Source organism: Vicugna pacos, chromosome 10 (assembly GCF_048564905.1).
Source record: "Vicugna pacos chromosome 10, VicPac4, whole genome shotgun sequence".
NCBI classification, from domain to species: Eukaryota; Metazoa; Chordata; class Mammalia; order Artiodactyla; family Camelidae; genus Vicugna; species Vicugna pacos.
This window is the reverse complement of record NC_132996.1, coordinates 64883533-64901228: the sequence shown is the minus strand read 5'-3', so window position 1 is coordinate 64901228 and position 17696 is coordinate 64883533. Positions and strand designations below refer to the sequence as shown.

The 17696-nt window shown below is 37.4% G+C and overlaps 1 protein-coding gene and 1 non-coding gene across 2 annotated transcripts; both read right to left on the bottom strand.

Moving 5' to 3' along the window:
- Positions 1–4649: 4649 nt before the first annotated feature.
- On the bottom strand, positions 4650–17106 carry MS4A3 (membrane spanning 4-domains A3). Its single transcript, XM_072970729.1, has 7 exons — positions 17037–17106; positions 16221–16383; positions 14736–14870; positions 11791–11847; positions 8535–8693; positions 7023–7124; positions 4650–4763 (listed from the first exon to the last, which is right to left on the bottom strand). Exons 2-7 carry the CDS (start codon positions 16365–16367, stop codon positions 4650–4652), a joined length of 714 nt encoding a protein of 237 aa, XP_072826830.1. The 5' UTR covers positions 16368–16383; positions 17037–17106.
- LOC116285542 (U6 spliceosomal RNA) lies at positions 9755–9861 on the bottom strand. The gene has a single exon (XR_004195252.1). It is a non-coding gene; the product is annotated as a U6 spliceosomal RNA (small nuclear RNA).
- Positions 17107–17696: the final 590 nt, after the last annotated feature.

Sequence of the window (17696 nt, the reverse complement as noted above, 5' to 3'; positions counted from 1 at the left end):
AATAGTCAAGGAGAGAATGTGGCTTCCTATTAAGACAATAATTCCCCTGTATTTTTTCCCCTCAAAAAAGAAAAAGTCAACCAGGATATCTGTGGAGCCCAGGATGAAATGCAGACTGTGAAAGATGAATTAAACTGTATTATAAATGCATGAAAGCTTCACTAGAAGAGGTGGGATTGAAAGGAGCTGACCTGAGTAATGGAAACAACGGCTTTGACTGCATCCCTTAAGGCTAAAGATGAAAAGGACTTTACATTAGTGCTGTACTCCAGTAGGTAAGTTTTTATTTTTTATAAGAACACTGCTCAGCAATGCTGAAACAACTTTACATGTATACCAAAAACCATTAATATACAGAAACCTCAATCAAATAGAGTGGGGAGACCAGAAGGGGAAGCTGCCACACCCTGAAACAGCAGCAGAGTCCAATTTGAAGAAGAAATTGGCCGTTTCCTTCCAGGCAAGGACTGAGTTAATGATAAGCCATGGACCCTTTGTTCACTATGGCCCTCCCAAGTCCCTTTTCCCTCCTTCCCTTGCTGTGCAGGGACTGGCACATAGCCTGCCATGACTGCAGACCCTGAATTTGAATTTTTCTGATGATCCCAAATAATTCAGCTGCAATTCTCAGTGGATCACCATCTTTGCTGGAGAGATGTCTGGCAATCTACTTATTTCAGATCAACAATACTAAAGTTAAACAAGGAAATAAATTTTGGATAATTGTTGCCAGATTTCTTACATTTAGAAACCACGTTATAAATAATCACACTTGAAGGGGGAGAGGTGCTGCTAGAATGAACCACATGGGATTTTTAAAATGTAGTTCTCAAAAAAAAAAAAAAAACAGGAACCAGGGCTTCCTGTAGAAATGAAAATTCTGTGTCTACAATAGGGAAATGAACTTGAGCATCTTGTAATTTTAGAAAATAAGGAAGTGCTAAAAAAGAGGAGGAAAGGTAGGAAGCATGTCAACACTACATTGGCACCAACTCAGCTCCCAGTGGTCAGAGCTGGAAAAATTTGAGCAACAAAATAAATATTGGTCATCACCCAAAGAGTAATATAAACATCCATTAGTCCATACCGAAATAAATAAATGATTTAATAAATAAAAGAGAGAGAAAAGACAAATCTTCTTTACAGAAGACCTCAACTAATAAATAAAGAAGAAGTGAGGAATGTAGAAAATGACATTTGGAACATCACAGTAGTGATCGCCTCAGGCAAAATCTCCATGTGAATGCTAAAACTGGCAGGTGAAACTTTAAGGAGAAAGATGGTATTTGCACAACCTTGAAATATCTTCTCTAATGTATTTATTACTGTGGTGGTTTTAGCAGATGTCAGCATTTGCTTTGATGGTCCTCTCTCCAGGAGGTGGCTCTCATTTCTCCTACCTGTGAATTTGGACTGAACAGATTAGGTCACTTCTAATGAATAGAAGATGAAAAAGAAATAATAGTAACTTCACAGTGGAGGCACCTGGCAGGCACCACCTTCATCAAGTAGTCATGTTCAATTTCACTAATGATGTCATGTAGGTTTCATAAGTGTCCTGATGAGAGGCAATGAGGAGACAACTTGACCTATGTCAAATTCTTCCCCCCAAAATATAAAATCTAGCCTAATCATAGGATAATATCAGACAGACCCAAACTGAAGGGACAGTCTACAATAAACCTCACCAATATTTTTCAGACGTGTCAAAATCATGGAAAACAAGGATAGTCTTAGAAACTGTCACAGGTGAGAAGAGACTTAGGAAACTTGACAATTAGCTACAACATGGTATCCTGGATTGAATCCTGGAACCAGAAGGAGCATTACTGGAAAATTTGGTGAGACCCTGACAAAGTCTATAGCTTAGTTAATATTGTTGCACAAGTGGTGCCATGTTTATGTGGGATGCTGGTACTATAGGACACTGGGTAGAGACTATATGGGAATGCTGCACTATAGAACTCTTCTGCAAACTTAAAAATATTACAAAGTAAATAGTTAAAGTTAATCAGTAATAAAAAAATATGTTTAACCTTGGTCTGTATTTCCTCAACTATTTTTATTAAATATCTGCAATAATAACTCTACGTACTCTCTCTCTCACACACACACACACTCACACACTCAAGTGCAAACAACATATAGAAGTGAAACAGCAAATACTCTTCCTCTTTTCAATGTTATAGAAGTTGTCCAATGCCAATTCAATGAAAGAAAAAAATGTAAAGGTGTGTAATGATCTTCAAGAGAGAAAGGAACTACCTTCATTTGTAGATGTAAATATGACAAAAGATGAGCAAGATCTTGAAAGGAAAAATTATATAATTAAAAAGAATAATGTAAGGTATGCAGGAAGAGTCTACAAATAGTACCACTTAATGTTATAAATCCTAAAAATAATATTCCAATTCCCCTCCAAAGTGGTCTATGATTTTAAGTCCAAATTGCAAAATATGCTACAGCTTTAACAAGTGATTATAAAAATTCATATGGAAACATGGAAATCCAAGCATATCCAAGAAAATGACAAAAAGAAAATCACATGAAGAAATTTGTCCTCTATGATAATGGAAATAATTATATGATGCATCTAAAACAATGTGGTACATTCACAACAATAAAATCGTTTTCGGAATAGTAGGGATTTCTCAAAGAGTTGCATGCATGTATGTAAACTTGAATATGGCAAATGATGGGATATTCAATGAAAAGGTCTGGAATTATTGGCTTGCCAGAAGGATGCTGCTGCTGCTGATAATAGTAAAAGTAATATCACTCAACAGAAAAGGTAAATTACAGCTGTATTAATGTTTATAATATAAAACTTTAAACTTTAAAAAGAAAAGGTATAATAATGCCTTCATGGCCTGGAAGTAAGGACGATTTTCTTGCACAGAAGACAAAATGCAAAAATCATGACGGAAAGTGAATAAATATGATCACAATCACTGTACTGGTGGAGACATAACAAAAGTTAATTTTAAAAATCTAGATAAAACAAAATCAGAATGGGAGAAGATATTTGCAAAAAAATTTATTTAAATAATAAAAATACAGGGTACCTCATGAGACTTCCAATTCTAGATGTAGATTAAGTTTCAAGTGTAGTTAGAGATTGATTTCTATTTTCTGAAATTCTCTTATACTGCCTTCAGATTAATAATGAGGCTGGTTTTTTTGTAATGGCCACTAACAACTTTTAGTTCTAGTTTTATCTCAATTCACAAATATGATGAAAGGAAAGGCCGTATTTCATAAACTTATGGTTACTGAAGGGGAAAGAGGGGAGGGATAAAGTTGAGGTATGAGATTAACAGATACAACCTGCTATACATAAAAAGAGACAAGCAACAGAGTTTTACTGACTAGCACAGGGAACTATATTCTATACCTCATCATAACCTAGAATGGAAAAAAAATCTGGAAAATATATATGTATAGCTGAATCACTTTGCTGTACACCTGAAACTAACAATATTATAAATCAACTATATTTCAGTTTTTGAAAAGTGAATCACTATAATGAAATCTGAAATGAACACAATATTGTGAATCAACTATACTTCAATTTAAAAAATAGTTAAGAAAGTTAAAAAAATAAGTTTGCTTTTTTTTTAAGCCTCATAATGATGACTCCACAGCTGAGTCAAGCCTGGGCCAGGAGAATTTCATGGACTAACACAATTATAAGTGGAGTTGTTCTGATGGATTTAGATTTATCACAGTATATCCCTGAAGCACAGAATGAGTAACTCCACCAAAATCTCCAGGTTGCCCTCAATCTGGGGGCAGACAGAATGGACGCTGGAGAGACAATCACAGTGTTCACTACAGGCTGTCAAATGTGTTGATCAAAATATGTTAGCAGATATATTTGGAAAAATATAAAGAAATAAATTACTTATAAAGTAACAGAAGAGCAGACATAAATAAAAAAAATGACAATACAAATGTTACTATAAAGACTTTTCCTCTTACTGAAGTTGTACACTTTCACCAATTGCTTGGTTTACCGTATCAGATGCCTAACCAACCCTCTTCTCTTCACCCACTCCTTCCAGAACACTCTACATTGCAAACGCGATGATATTTTAAAATTTCAAGTCCATGACCAGTCCGGCTTATTCAGTGATGTGCTGGTAAATATTTAACAACTGGCTTTCTAGGGTTGGAGGGTGGGGATGGGCACAGGAATGTGACTTGTGGCTTTTGCCAACCTCTGTGAAGTAAACACTCCCACCATAACCAATTCCTAGTGACCAAAATTATGTTGACCTGTTCTCCCTGAAAATAACAAATCAGCACACACAAGGCAATGTGAGCCAGTTCAACACCACGGCATACATCTTCAATTACTTCTTAAGATTCACAGAGCTGCTTTGTCTTACAGTCTCCTGTGATACGTACACTTCTCTCTCCAAACTTATGTCTTGCTATCTCATGCTAACTCATGTATCAGCGTTAGACACACTCAAGTGACTTGTTTTTTCCTTGAATATCCCCAAATCTCTCTAGCGTAGAGGTTTTGCATGTGTTCCGCATATTCCTTTTTCCCTTCATCATGCTGACTCCCAGTCATCTTTCATATCTCAGTTTAGAAGAAAAGTCTTCTGAAAAGTTGTCACGGACACCCCCTTTCACCTGGGTTAGCCACGCTTCCCATGGGCCTTTTCCCAAGGCCCATGCTTCCTATCAGAGCCCTTACTGCTCCATGTTGTGATGATCTGTTTCTGTGGGTCTGTATTATCCACAAAACGCAACTGGAGAACAGAGACTGTGTACCATTCTCTATTGTATGCACAGGACATAGCACATAGTAGGTACTTTCTAAATCATTGTTGAATGGACTGAAAAACAAATAAGTTATATAAATAACATATATATAATTTTTATATATGCATTACTTCAGAAATTATGTCTATTTCAGAAATCTGTATATTTTCTGAAGAAGAGAGACAAGAATTAGTAGAGAAGGTGATGGAAAAATCATTACACATATGATGAACAAGGAGCTAAGAGTAACTTACAGGTATGAATTTATGTACTTTGTGGATGACTCAGTTCCCTGTCAAGAGAAGGAAGTTAATTTATAAATCAGAAATAAACATCCCCACAGGAAACTATATTCAATGCCTTGTAATAGTCTATAATGGAAAAAAATATGAAAAGGAATATATATGTATAAATGAATCACTATGCTATACACTAGAAATTAACACAACATTGTAAATCAACTATAATTTAAAAAAAAGAAAGGAAGAAAAAGAAGGAAGGAAGGAAAGAAGAAAGGAAGGAAGGAAGAGAGGGAGGGAAGGAAGAAGGGAGGGAGGGAGGAAGGAAGGAAGGAAGGATGGAAGAAAGGAAGGAAGGAAGGAAGGAAGGATCCTTGAGCAGTAGATATAAAAACCAGGAGCCAGACAGATCAGAAAGAACATCAAATTATCACTTGAAAAGATGGTCATTAATGTCCCTGGAGGGAAGGGGAGGAGCCACAATGCAAGGTGAGGGTTTCTGCCATCTTTCCTGCACATCTGACCACAACCTCACCTCAGCCTTAACAGCACAAGACCAACAGCAATGGCAACGTCATTACCAAATGTTGTGGGGCTGTTTCACACGTGCTTTATTTTTATTTACTCATCATAACAACTGATGGGGTAGTTGGTCCTATAACACTTATTTTACAGATGAGGAAAAATAGGTCAGAGGGATTAAGGCACTTGCTCAAGTTCACACAGATAATAAGTGACAGTAGCAGAATTTGCATCCAGATCTGTTAGATTCTAAAGCCCTTTCTCTTAACTTCTCTGTATTGCAGATTCTCACTGTCCTTTGAAGAACAAATACTGATTTTACTCTCAGAGACTCCAATCTAAGCCATTATTTTTGTATCTGGGCTTGTGTGAACTCAGCAGCTGATTGAAGTAAAATCTCCGAGACATCATCTTCTCACCCCAAATATAGTAAAAATTTATCTTAATGATTATGGTGAGAATTTTTGGACAGTTTTTACAATGCTCATGTCAACTAAAGTCAAGAAGCATTTTTCTGTCATGGAAAAAAATTTCACTCATTTTTCCTTCTCATGGGGGGGTTTGGAAGTTGGATTTTAGAAAGAATACATGAAATAGGAATTATTCTTGTCTTTTGTCAACCTTAGAAAAAAGAGCACCAACTTCTGGGAACAATTTTAGAGTGGTGATCATAGAAGTTACAAAACAAAGAATGCTCAGAAGAGCATATTTGTCCTTCCATACCTAGGATTTATAGTGGGAGTTATAGTTAGGATGGAAAAGATTGAGTCCAATGTCCAAGTTTCTCATGATCAATGCCATGATGGCTCCATGGCATGGTGCCATGTGGTTCACGGGCTCATGCTCTCTTGAGTTCTTGGATGAAGCACTGACTCTTTGGAGATTTAAGACTGAATTTTCTTTGTCTCAGATTTGCTTTCATTAGGAGGCATTCTTGCTTGACTCCACAGAATTGGGAGATGAGAAAATTGCCTGGAAAAAAGAACAACATTAATCTCCAAGAATAGGACCATCACCTCTCTCTTCTTCCATCCTTTTCTATTATCATCATGATCATTGCCAGTTATATTCACTAACTATTACTGTGGTCAAGTATTACATACATAGTCCTTACAACAAACACCAGAAATGAATGAATAGAAACATTTTCATTTTATAATTAAGATATCTAAAATCTAGAAAGGACTTGTGATTTTTCCTGGGTATACAGCTAAAATATGACAAGTTATAAGAAATAATGTCTATTTGCATGAAAAAATGTATGCTCTTAAACATGAAATACATAGCTTCCTTTTGTATTTTTACATCAGAATTCTTTTCCAGCTGTCATTCCAAGTCTAGCATTTATACCGTCTCTAACTCAAGGAACCCCACAAATCATTATCACATAAAAATGTCTTTCCAATTGCAAGAATTAGCGACAACCTCAAACCCTAGAGGGAAGCTGCAGACCACGGGAATTTTTAGTGATTTAAACAAACTTACCTTTCTCAAAGGACTACAATTTGCTTTGCACCACTTGACTGAGATAGAGCTGGCTGTGCACAGTTCCAGCAAGGTAAGGATCAGCATGATGGACACAAGACCCTGGGAGATATGATGCCTCATATTAAACCCAGCAGAAGCATTCAGAGGGGAAAAAACGTTAGCAGGAAACCAAGCTATAACACCTCCCTCCCATAAAACAGATCCAAGTACATCACAAATTTAATACACAGCCACACATCAACACTCTATACGAGGCACAAAGTCCGTCTAAAAGCATGGAAACATTTGTCCTGGAAAGAGGGATATGTTATTTTTCTATATCAATGTACATGAAGAAGTCGTGGTGGGACGAAGCTGTAGAGGACGAAACGCCGACACTATCACTAAGGTCTACCAATTGGAATAGGAGTAAACGAAGGAGGTGAGCAGGCGGTTTAGTAAAAGGGACAACAGTGACCCCTCCCCCACTTCATCACTAGTACTTCCTAGAGGTTGAGGCATTTGTACTATCCCTGCAAAACTAACACACTAAGCTCAACAATTAAACACATAATTACTGGACTAATGAGACTTCTTTTATTACTGAGGCACCTAGATGGAGCAAATGCAAAATTGCTCTGGAGGGAAAACACCCCCAAGTCCACAAAAAAAATCCAACCCATATAAATATATATGTAGATCATTAAAAGTACAATGAAGAAAGTGAGGATGGGTGGAGGGTATAACTCAAGTGGTAGAGCGCATGCTTACCATGCACAGGGTCCGGGGTTCAATCCCCAGTACCTCCTCTTAAAAAAATAAATGAATAAACCTACTTACCTCCCCTCCACAAAAAATCTTTAAGAAAAAAAGTGAGGATGCAAACTGCCACAAGTAGTATCAGCAAACAGAAGGATTAAGAGTAAGTCAGTAAATGACAGTTCATTACAGTGAAAATGGACAAATTTAGAGGAAAATACTAATTTCTGAGTTGATCTCAGAAGAAGGAGAACACCTAAACATAAACAAAAAAATTTTTGGAAAAGTTATTAAAGAAGGTCCCTTTTGAAACACCATACTCAAATAAATTCAAAAGTGAAGCCATTTAAAACTCCAAGGTGTCATTATTCGAAAATCCCAGACCACAGAGACAATTGTAAATCTCCCAAGTTAGTTTCATTGAGCAAGGTGTGAAATAAATTTTTTAAAATGTAATCTCCCTGGGAAATGTAATAGTACTAGTAGCAGTAGAAGCAGTAATGAAACACAACGTGCCCTGTTTTCATTGCTATCAAATATTAATTTATGTAATACTTACACCAATCCTGTAAGATTGATACTATCACTGACCTCATTTCAAAGAGGAGAAAATTGAAACACAGAGGAATTTTCTCATTTTCCCCTTCATTACAGAGCTCATTAATGACAGCCAAGATTCAAATCAAGGCAGTATGGGACCTGATGTGTTATTTTCTAGACATCGGACTGGTCAAAATATTTTATAATTACACATAATTTTTAAAGGCATACGTTTGATGAGGCTTCCTTGTAAATACATAAGTCAGGTGACTGGAAAGACTGACAATTCTTGAGTGATGGGTTATTCACTGATAAATTCATTGAGAGAAAAACCAGCCCAACCAGTGCAATTGTAGCACTGGCAATGTTCATCCCGAAACTACTTTCTATCTAAAAAGGAAAAAGAAACATCAATTAACATAGGCAGCAGATCCTTCATTCCTTTGGCTACAATTCATTTAGATAAATTTCCACAGAAAGTGGTTTGCACACCCAGCTATATCCTAGGTACTGGAGAAACATCAGTCAGCAAAGATTTCCCACCCTCATGGAGCTTACGTTCTAGTAGAAAAGACAAAGAAAACAATTACGCATACTAATAGGTAAATTATATAGCGTTTGCTAAAGTGATTAAGTGCCATGGGATAATAGAGTGAAATAAAGCAGGTCCTGGAAATCCAGAGCGAGGAGTAGAGCTTAGTGAGATTAAATAGGAATGACACCTGGGGAGAGGCATTAAAGAGTAGAGGGAGTCAGCCAGGAGGATGTCTGGAGGAACACCCTTGCAGACAGTTCAAAGGCCTGAGGTCAGAGTGTTCCAGGTGTGTCCCAGGGAAGCAAGGGGGTGACTTGCTGGGGAGGAGTGATCAAAGCACACAATATTAGAAAATGATGATGGAGACTGATCGGAGAGCCAGGCCATGTAGGGCCCTGCAGGTCATGGGAAGGACTTTGGTTCTTACCATGAAGAAAACATAGCACCACTAGAGGATTTACAGCCAAATGGTGACACCATTAGACTTCTATTTTAAAGGAACACGAATATCTCAAGTGAGTCTAGTTTAGAGAGGGCCTAGGATGGACGCAAGGAGCCCAACTAAGAGAGAGGGTGGAGAGGAGATGGTGCAATCAGTAGAAAGATAAGGAAAGGTCAAACTCAGATGTAGCTTGAACATAGGGCCAACAGGATTTGCTGACAAACTGGATTCAAGATTGTCAAAGTGTGAAGTAAAACTCATATTTTTATTGAAGTACAGTCAGTTACAATGTGTCAATTTCTGGTGTACAGCGCAATGTCCCAAATGAATATATATATATATATTATATATTCATTTTCATAGTCTTTTTCATTAAAGGTTATTATGAGATACTGAATACAGTTCCCTGTCCTCTACAGAACAAATGTGTCTTTTATCTATTTTTATATATAATGGTTAACATTTGCAAATCTCAAAAATATGGAACACTCCACGAATTTGCGTGCCATCCTTGTGCGGGGGCCATGCTAATCTTCTCTGTATTGTTCCAGTTTTAGTATATGTGCTGCCGAAGTGAGCATTAAAATTCATATTTTATGGCAAGACAAGAAAACTTGAAACAAACAAAAAGTCTTCTCTGCCCTTTGGGCTCTTCTCTCCTCCAGCTATGCACTGTGTATCTGCTGTGTGCATCTACCAAACCTCCCCATCGGCAGGAATTCCTGCTCAACCATGGAGAGCACCATCCTCCTAGCACCGACAAGATGATTCCTTAAAGACAACCTTTCTTCTTGAACTGATAAGGGATCCCAGGAAACTTAGGTCTGGGTTATATAAACTGTAAATAATACACCATTTGATGTACAGCCCTCTGTCTCAAAAAAAAAAAAAAGCATATAATGGTGCCTTGATTGCTAATGGGTGGAACAGTTCTCAGAGTTTTCTGAGATGCTCTTCCTGGATTATAATTTTCAAATTTGGCTCAAATAAAATTTTCCATTTCTGTTTTAGATCCACTGATTAATTCTTTGTCAACAAAAGAAAGAAGAATCTAAGCTAACTCTAAGGTCTGCAGTCTGGGAATCTGGAAGGATGGGATTCCCTTCAGTTGATGTGAAGAAGACAGTGGATGGAGATGGTTTGAGGAGGAAGGCTAGGGGTTGAGTTTTGAGCCTTTTAGAACTCTGAGCAATCAGGTATGCAAGTCTGTTGCTACAGGAGAGATGCAGGCTGGAAGTGTTTATTTCAGGGTTGTGGGCATGTCGGTGCCATTTGAAGCCATGAGAATGGTGGACATCACCAAAGCAGTGAGAAAAGCAGGTGACAAAGAACTAAGCTCTGGGACACTCCAACATTAAAGTGTTGGGGGGAAGAACTAAGTAGGGGAGTTTTAGAAGGAGGAGCAAAACAAGACAGAAGGAGAAGCAACCAAACAAGGTGTCCTGGAAGCCAAGTGAAGAACGTATTGGAAGGAGGAGTGACCATGTTATTGATGGGTCAAGTTAGATGAACAGTGAGAACTGAGCTCTGTGTTACCAGTGTGGACGTCTTCAGTGATCTTAAAGAGAGCAGTTATGGAGGTGTGATGGAGAAGAAAACCAAGCCTTAGCAGAGTGGGTTTAGTTGAAACTGGGTAGATAGGAATTGGAGACAGAATGTAGATCATTCCTAAAGGAAGTTTAGTGATAGAAGGAAAAACAAATTGTGCCTGTAGCTCACAGGAGAGAATAAGGTCAAGGTAGTTTCTCTCTTGCACCAAGAGCAGTAACTGGATGCTCATAGGCCGATTAAATAGATTAAGTTGAAAGAGAATCGGAGTGAAGCACTTGCATGGGAAATAAGGAATGGAATCAGTATTCAAGAAGGGGTGCTGGCTTTGAAGAAAATCACAGAAGGGTCACCTGTGGTAAGAGGTTAGAATGAAAAAAATATATATATCAGTACAGATCTGGTCCATGAAGTAGGTAGAGTGGCAGTCTGAAGTATCTCTCCTGATGGCTTGAGTTTCTCAGAATAGCAAGCAAGGCAGTCAACAGAGAGAAAAGATGAGGAAAAAAAGGGATTGATATTTGAGGATAGAATATAAAGGCGATGGGCTAGGAAAGTAGTGTAAATGGGTAGATGATCTCGTGGGAACACGTAATAGAGAATTGGTATGTGTTTAATGAACACTAAACGATTAGACTGTTTGGCTTTCAGTTGTGAAACTGATGGTGGGAGAGTGTCTGCTCAAAATAATCAGAATTGGTTACATTTAAGAACACACACACATACAGGAGTCTTTTTCTGTTTCAGATTCATCAAATATTCATAGTAATCATATTCACAATCTGTATGATTTTCTGAGAGTCCACCATCTGAACTTCTTAAGAAAAGAAACTCAATTTTCTTGGGCGTTAAATAAGACTCAGGGTCTTAGCTGGAGCCACCCGCCTCGACTCGCCTACTAGCAATGCATGACTTATTTCTCCTCTTATGATCGTAGAAAAAGAGGAAGAGCTGGCACTTACCCATTCTTTTGTGGGCTTTTTCCCGGCTATGACAGATAAGACTCCTGAAACAATAAACTGTTTGAAAATAGGAAGTGAAAGAGATAAAGGAATATTAAGTTTCAGCCACCTTCTTTTGGCCCTTCCTGGGTTAGCAGATATCTAGCAATAGTTGTACAAAACTTCCTTTTCAAGTTCACGTTCTAAACCACAAAATTATACTTAACGTTGCTCCATCATTTTATTTGAATAAAATTTTAAAGTAGTTTAAACTTTGAGTAAATTTATAAGAAACTCAATTTTGTTTTTTGTCTTGTCTTTCACAGGCTTATGTGGGTGTGTGTATTTTCACAGCATATAGCAAAAATACAATGTATCTTTATGTCTATATTTATATTAAATGTAAATAATATTTATTTACATACACATATATATTTAATATCATTCTCATATTCTTACCCAAGCTTTAGGCATGGGCCTAATTTATTGGACTAGGATGTTTTAAAAGATCTTTTATACATCTCAGTGTCTATATCCACTAATTCTTTAATCATTATTTTGATGTGCTATTGTTTCCAGGACTCTAATTTTGATAAATTGAATTCTCTGCAGTGTTCATGGTTTTCTTAAAACTTTATTCTGTTTTTTACCTTCTAAATCGCACGACCATTTACCAAGTCACTCCTGTAATTTGAGGGGAAAATTGCCAAAATCATGAATTAAATCACAATTCAATTATTGAATTCTGGCTGAACGTGAAGGGGACAAGTTTGAATTCTAATTCAAATAACAAAGAGGTTATCACAGGAAACCCAAGTCACTTAATAGCTTTGTGGTCAAGATCCTATCCTCAGCTCTTAACTCATTTTGTAACCTTAGACAAATTATCAACCCCCTCTTTGCCTCAGTTTCTTTTTCTGTAAAATAGAGATGTGCATATCCCTGTGTTACTATTACTTTCCTTGTAGTCTTGGGAATAAAATGAAAACATACACAGAGAGGGCTTAGATGTGTGCCCAGCGCACAGCAAGCACCCAAATGATTAACAATAGCTAAGGTTTTTATACACATTATTCCATTTAATTTTACACTAACCCAAAGAGAAGGTCCCCCATCATTTCCTCCACTCTAGTGCGGAAACTGAAACCGAAGGACGAGAGTTCAAATATCTTTTCCAAAGTCATACAGTTAAGGAGGATTAGTAAGAGGAAGATTGGGCCGAGAGAGGGACTCACACAGTCAATACACAGCAGGCACGTTCCCAGAGGGAAGCGGAGGGAGAGGAGGGTACAGCCGCAGGTAAGGCCAGCCAGGAAGGGCTTTGGGCCACGTAGTGGACCTTAGGCTTTGTTCTGTAGGTGATACAGAGCCAGAGAAAAGGTTCCAGAAACAGGAATCCAATGGTCAGATTTGAATCTTGCTGTTAAGGACGCTAAAAAAGGGAAACTCTGGTTCCCTGACCATGGCACTTTTTTCAACATTCTGACCTCACTTTTGGAGACAAGAAAACTCTTTCCTGCTTAAATAATCAAAACATTTCATTATTTTATTTTCTGCAATACGGAAATTTTCCATGTAGGTCGAGACTCATTATGCGGAGTAAATGTGCACCCTAGATTTTCTCGAAAAATTCAAATTCTAACTACTCCATCAAAATGATATTAACTGCCTAAAAATTTCAGAAATGTTAAGTCCAAGTTATGGGTTTGGACTGTATCCAGAAACAGAACACAATCTTTGGTCAGAATATGAGATCTGACTTGGGCCAGGAAATTTTGACCAAATTATGAGCAATTTCTTTTTAAAGGCGATCTGAAATTCAGTGATTTGAAAAATAAGAGTAATAAAATTAAAATGAATGAATAAATTAGAGCCCAGGACTTGTTATCAATGTCTTTCTTCTTAATTTCCCAATTATGTGTTCTATTCACTTTTTTCACCTAAACTTTCCCATCTTAGAGTTCATGGAAGCATCTTTGTTCACATGTGCAGTCCAAGACTGAACATGCATAAATTCTCAAAGGTCTAGCACCAGAATAAGCCAAAACAAAAAGTGACTGAATAATAAACAGTTCCTATTAGCCACTTTTTAAAAAATGAAGCATCAGGTGGGTGATGATCAAAAGACAAAGCTGAATAAATAATTTTTATTGAAGTATACTTGATTTACAACATTGTGTTAGTTTCTGGTGACCAATATAGTGATTCAGTCTTATACATAAATAAATATTCTTATGTATCTTCTTTAATTCCTTAAATATATATTCTATATTTATATATATTCTAAATATATAGTCTATATATATTTAATTTTATAAATATATATTCTTTTTCATTATAGGTTATTATAAGATATTGAATATAGTTCCCTGTACTATATAGTAGGAATTTGTTGTTTATCTGTATTATATATAATAATTTGTATCTGCTAGTCCTAAACTTCTAATTAACCCCCCAACCCCTCTTCCCTTTGGTAACTAACTTTAAGTTTGTTTTTTCTATGTTTGTGAGTCTGTTTCTGTTTTGCAAACAAGTTCATTTGTATCGTAAATAATTTTTTTAAAACACCTACACCCAAAGCCTATTTTACTGATTACATTTTGATCCAAAGAGGGGAAATTACTCTTCTGATTTTCAGACCATAATTAACAGGCAAATCTCATTGCCCAAACTGGGATTCTCTCCTGTACCACAAGGCAATTCACCAATCTTCATCTTCCATTTCAAGTATCCATAAATTTAATACACGGATATTAAGTTAATGTTTGGGATTAAATCTGCACTCAGCAAATATGATTTCTTTTCAGCAGAAGGAAAGGCGCTTTATTTTTATAACTTGTTTGTGTCAAGAATTACAAATCCAGCCCACAGCATGCAACCTTCACATAACCTGCCAACAATACTTAAAGACATTTCTAGCAGAGGTGACTAAGAAATGATCTATGGTCAGGCTATTGAATACTCACAGCTATACCGCCCCATAGTGGATAGCCCGTGGAGACGATCAAGAAAAAGTGCCTGGAGACAAGGGGTAAGTTTTGTAAGATGCTCATAAAAACACCCAGAGCCAGAATTATTGCTCCATTCAAGATCTGGATAGTCTGTAAAAAGAAAGAAAAGCATAAATAGTCGTATACTAGTGTACACTGAGAAGAAACCACTTTAATTTTCCTCAGAAAGGAGATATCCGTGCTTGAAATGTTTAAAAAAATCAAGCGGGTAGGAAGGGATAAATTTGGAAGTTTGAAATTTGTAAATATTAACTACTATATATAAAACTAGATTAAAAAACAAATTTCTTGTGTATAGCACAAGGAACTATAGTCAGTATTTTGTAATGACCTTTAGTGAAAAAAATATGAAAATGAATATGTGTGTGTGTGTGTGTGTGTGACTGGGACGTTATGCTGTACACCAGAAATGGAAACGCTGTAACTGACTATACTTCAATAAATAAATAAATAAATAAAATAATTTCTAAAAATAAAGTTTATAGAACCAAAAAAAAAAAAAGAAATCAAGCCTAAATTAACTAGACAAGAGCCTAGTCTGAGAGGTTTTTGTCCCATGTGATTTCCCACCAATTCCAGTGGCAATACCCCATCCCCCTTCCACTTCTGTTCATTCTCACAAAGTCCCTTCACAGAGTGTCAGCAGAGGGAAGGAGAGGCAGCTGATAAGGCAGATTGGGTGGAACTATCTTCTCAGCATGCTCTAGGGCCATGATGAAGGCAGGCAGACTGTACACAGCATCCTACTCAGCCTTTCCCTCAACCTATTTTTTAAATTTAAAATATGGAATAAGAGTTCAAGGGGCCCAGCCTCCTGATGTGGACAGCTGGATTGGAGTCCATTCTCCAACACTGATAGGATGTTTCCTACCATGAGATTATGCCTCTGCATTTCCATGCCTCGGGTCTAAAACATGCCCCAGGAAAAGCATCATTGCTTAAATATGCTTAGAGGAACATCGCTGTCAGCAATGAGTGACTCAGAAGTTCCCCCTTATGGGCAAAAGCAAGGTTTTCCACGTGACAGTTATTTTCTTCCTTCTTAAACCAATTTTTTTTCTTGTATTTGTCATGCTGGATCATGTTTTATTTTATTTTATTTTTTCCCATTTTTAAAATTAAAGTATAGTTGATTTACATTGTTGTATTAGTTTCTGGTGTTCAGGACAGCGATTCGGGTATACATATAAATATATACATATTCTTTTTTATATTCTTTTTCACTACAGGTTACCACAAGCCATTGAATGTAGTTTTCTGTGCTCTGTGGTAGGACCTTGTTGTTTATCTATTCCGTACAGAGTAGTTTATATCTGCTCATCCCAAACTCCCAAGTATCCCTCCCTTGCCTATTTCCCCCTCCCTGGTAACCATAAGTTTGTTTTCTATGTCTGTGAGTCTCTTTCTGTTAAACCAATTATTTAACCAAGGCTGACTTACCCCAAGGGCTTGTAGTTCCTCTTGGTAATTTTGTGACTTATGAGTTCTGTAGACAGAATTATTCACCACCTCCGGTTCCCCCTGGCTTCCTGGGGCACCTGCTGAGGCAGTCCCCAGCTCTGCATTATCCACTTCTTGGGAGGCCATTTGGGGTGAGTGATGGCTGTCACAGAAAAGAAATCCAAAACTTTGATGTTTTCCCTGCTAGCTGATAATACTTTTTAGGTGCAACAGAAGGGTTCAGTTTTGTCCATCCCTCAAAATGACTCTCTACAAATGAAACAGGGGTGAAGAATAATAGAGTTTTTACGTTGTTTAATTCCAATTTGTCTTGGAGTAATAGACATCATCAAGTCATTATAGGAGGCCTGGGTACATCACTTAACTTTGAAACAGTTACAAGCAATTCCTTTCTCATTTTTCCATGCATGGATATGGATTAGGTAGTCCCTGACTCTCTTCAATCCTGGACATCCACACATACGGTTTCACTGAGCAGTGATCTCTTACGTGAGGAAGATAGCTTTCGCCACATTCTAGTAATAATTATAGATATTATTAACTGAATACTTACTGCTGTGTGCCAAGCACTGTCTAGGTTCTGTGACTGTATTAACATATTTAATCCCTCCAACAGTTTATGTTGCAGTGTTATTATTCCCATTTTAAAGATGGGAAAGTGGAGGCACAGACAGGTTGAGCAACTTTCCCAAACTTATACAGCTCATAAATGAGCTCAGATTCTACTTGAGACATCTACTTTAAGGTCCATCACTTCTTAAGCCATTATATTATAGAACACTATAGGGAAAAGACCTTTCTGGAGAGCAGTACAGAACAACGCAGAGGGTCTAAGCGCCCTGGAGGAGCCACGTGCAAATCCAAATCCAAATCCAAATCCACTTGCTAGTTTTATGACCCAGTCGTAGGAATCTCCGTGTTCACATCTGTAAAATGGAAATAATTTTAATTTCATATTAACATCGCAAAGTCTTAAAAATTAGCCACTGGGAAACTGGCATACATTTTAGGTAGAATATCTAATATGCTAAAATGTAGGCAATGTGGGGAGCGTTGCTCCTTCAGAATCAGATGGTTACTTGGTTCTATTTCCAGCTTCCTTCCTCACCCTTCCCGGTCTCATAGCTCATGCCCTGTTTTATTTCCTTTAGTCCTCCCAAGTGTCCAGCTCTCAAAAGTCTTGAACCCTTCTCAGCACTATTCCTTTCTTCCTGAGATACATTCCCCCTCAAGCTCCATCTAAATACTTTCTGCTCTGCGGCTAGACTGGGTCTCAACCCCCCCGTCATACTTTCATTTCATCGTCATACTCACATGTTCAGTCCTGGCCAAGTCTGGATGAAGCATCCCTTTAGTCACTCTCAGAATTTCCTCTGCTTCCCTCCTCAAACACTCATCAGTCTGACTGGCTACCTGTCTGCATCTCTCTGTCTTTTCATCATTGTAACTCCAGTG

What these genes read in the sequence shown, in the direction of transcription:
- MS4A3 (XM_072970729.1), bottom strand. Translation starts at nt 16,367, where the DNA reads ATGGCCTCCCAAGAAGTGGATAATGCAGAGCTGGGGACTGCCTCAGCA. An exon ending in AGGAACTACAAGCCCTTGGG is followed by an intron (nt 14,871 to 16,220) that starts GTAAGTCAGCCT and finishes TTCTTTTTACAG; the next exon opens with ACTATCCAGATCTTGAATGG. An exon ending in CACTATGGGGCGGTATAGCT is followed by an intron (nt 11,848 to 14,735) that starts GTGAGTATTCAA and finishes ATTTTCAAACAG; the next exon opens with TTTATTGTTTCAGGAGTCTT.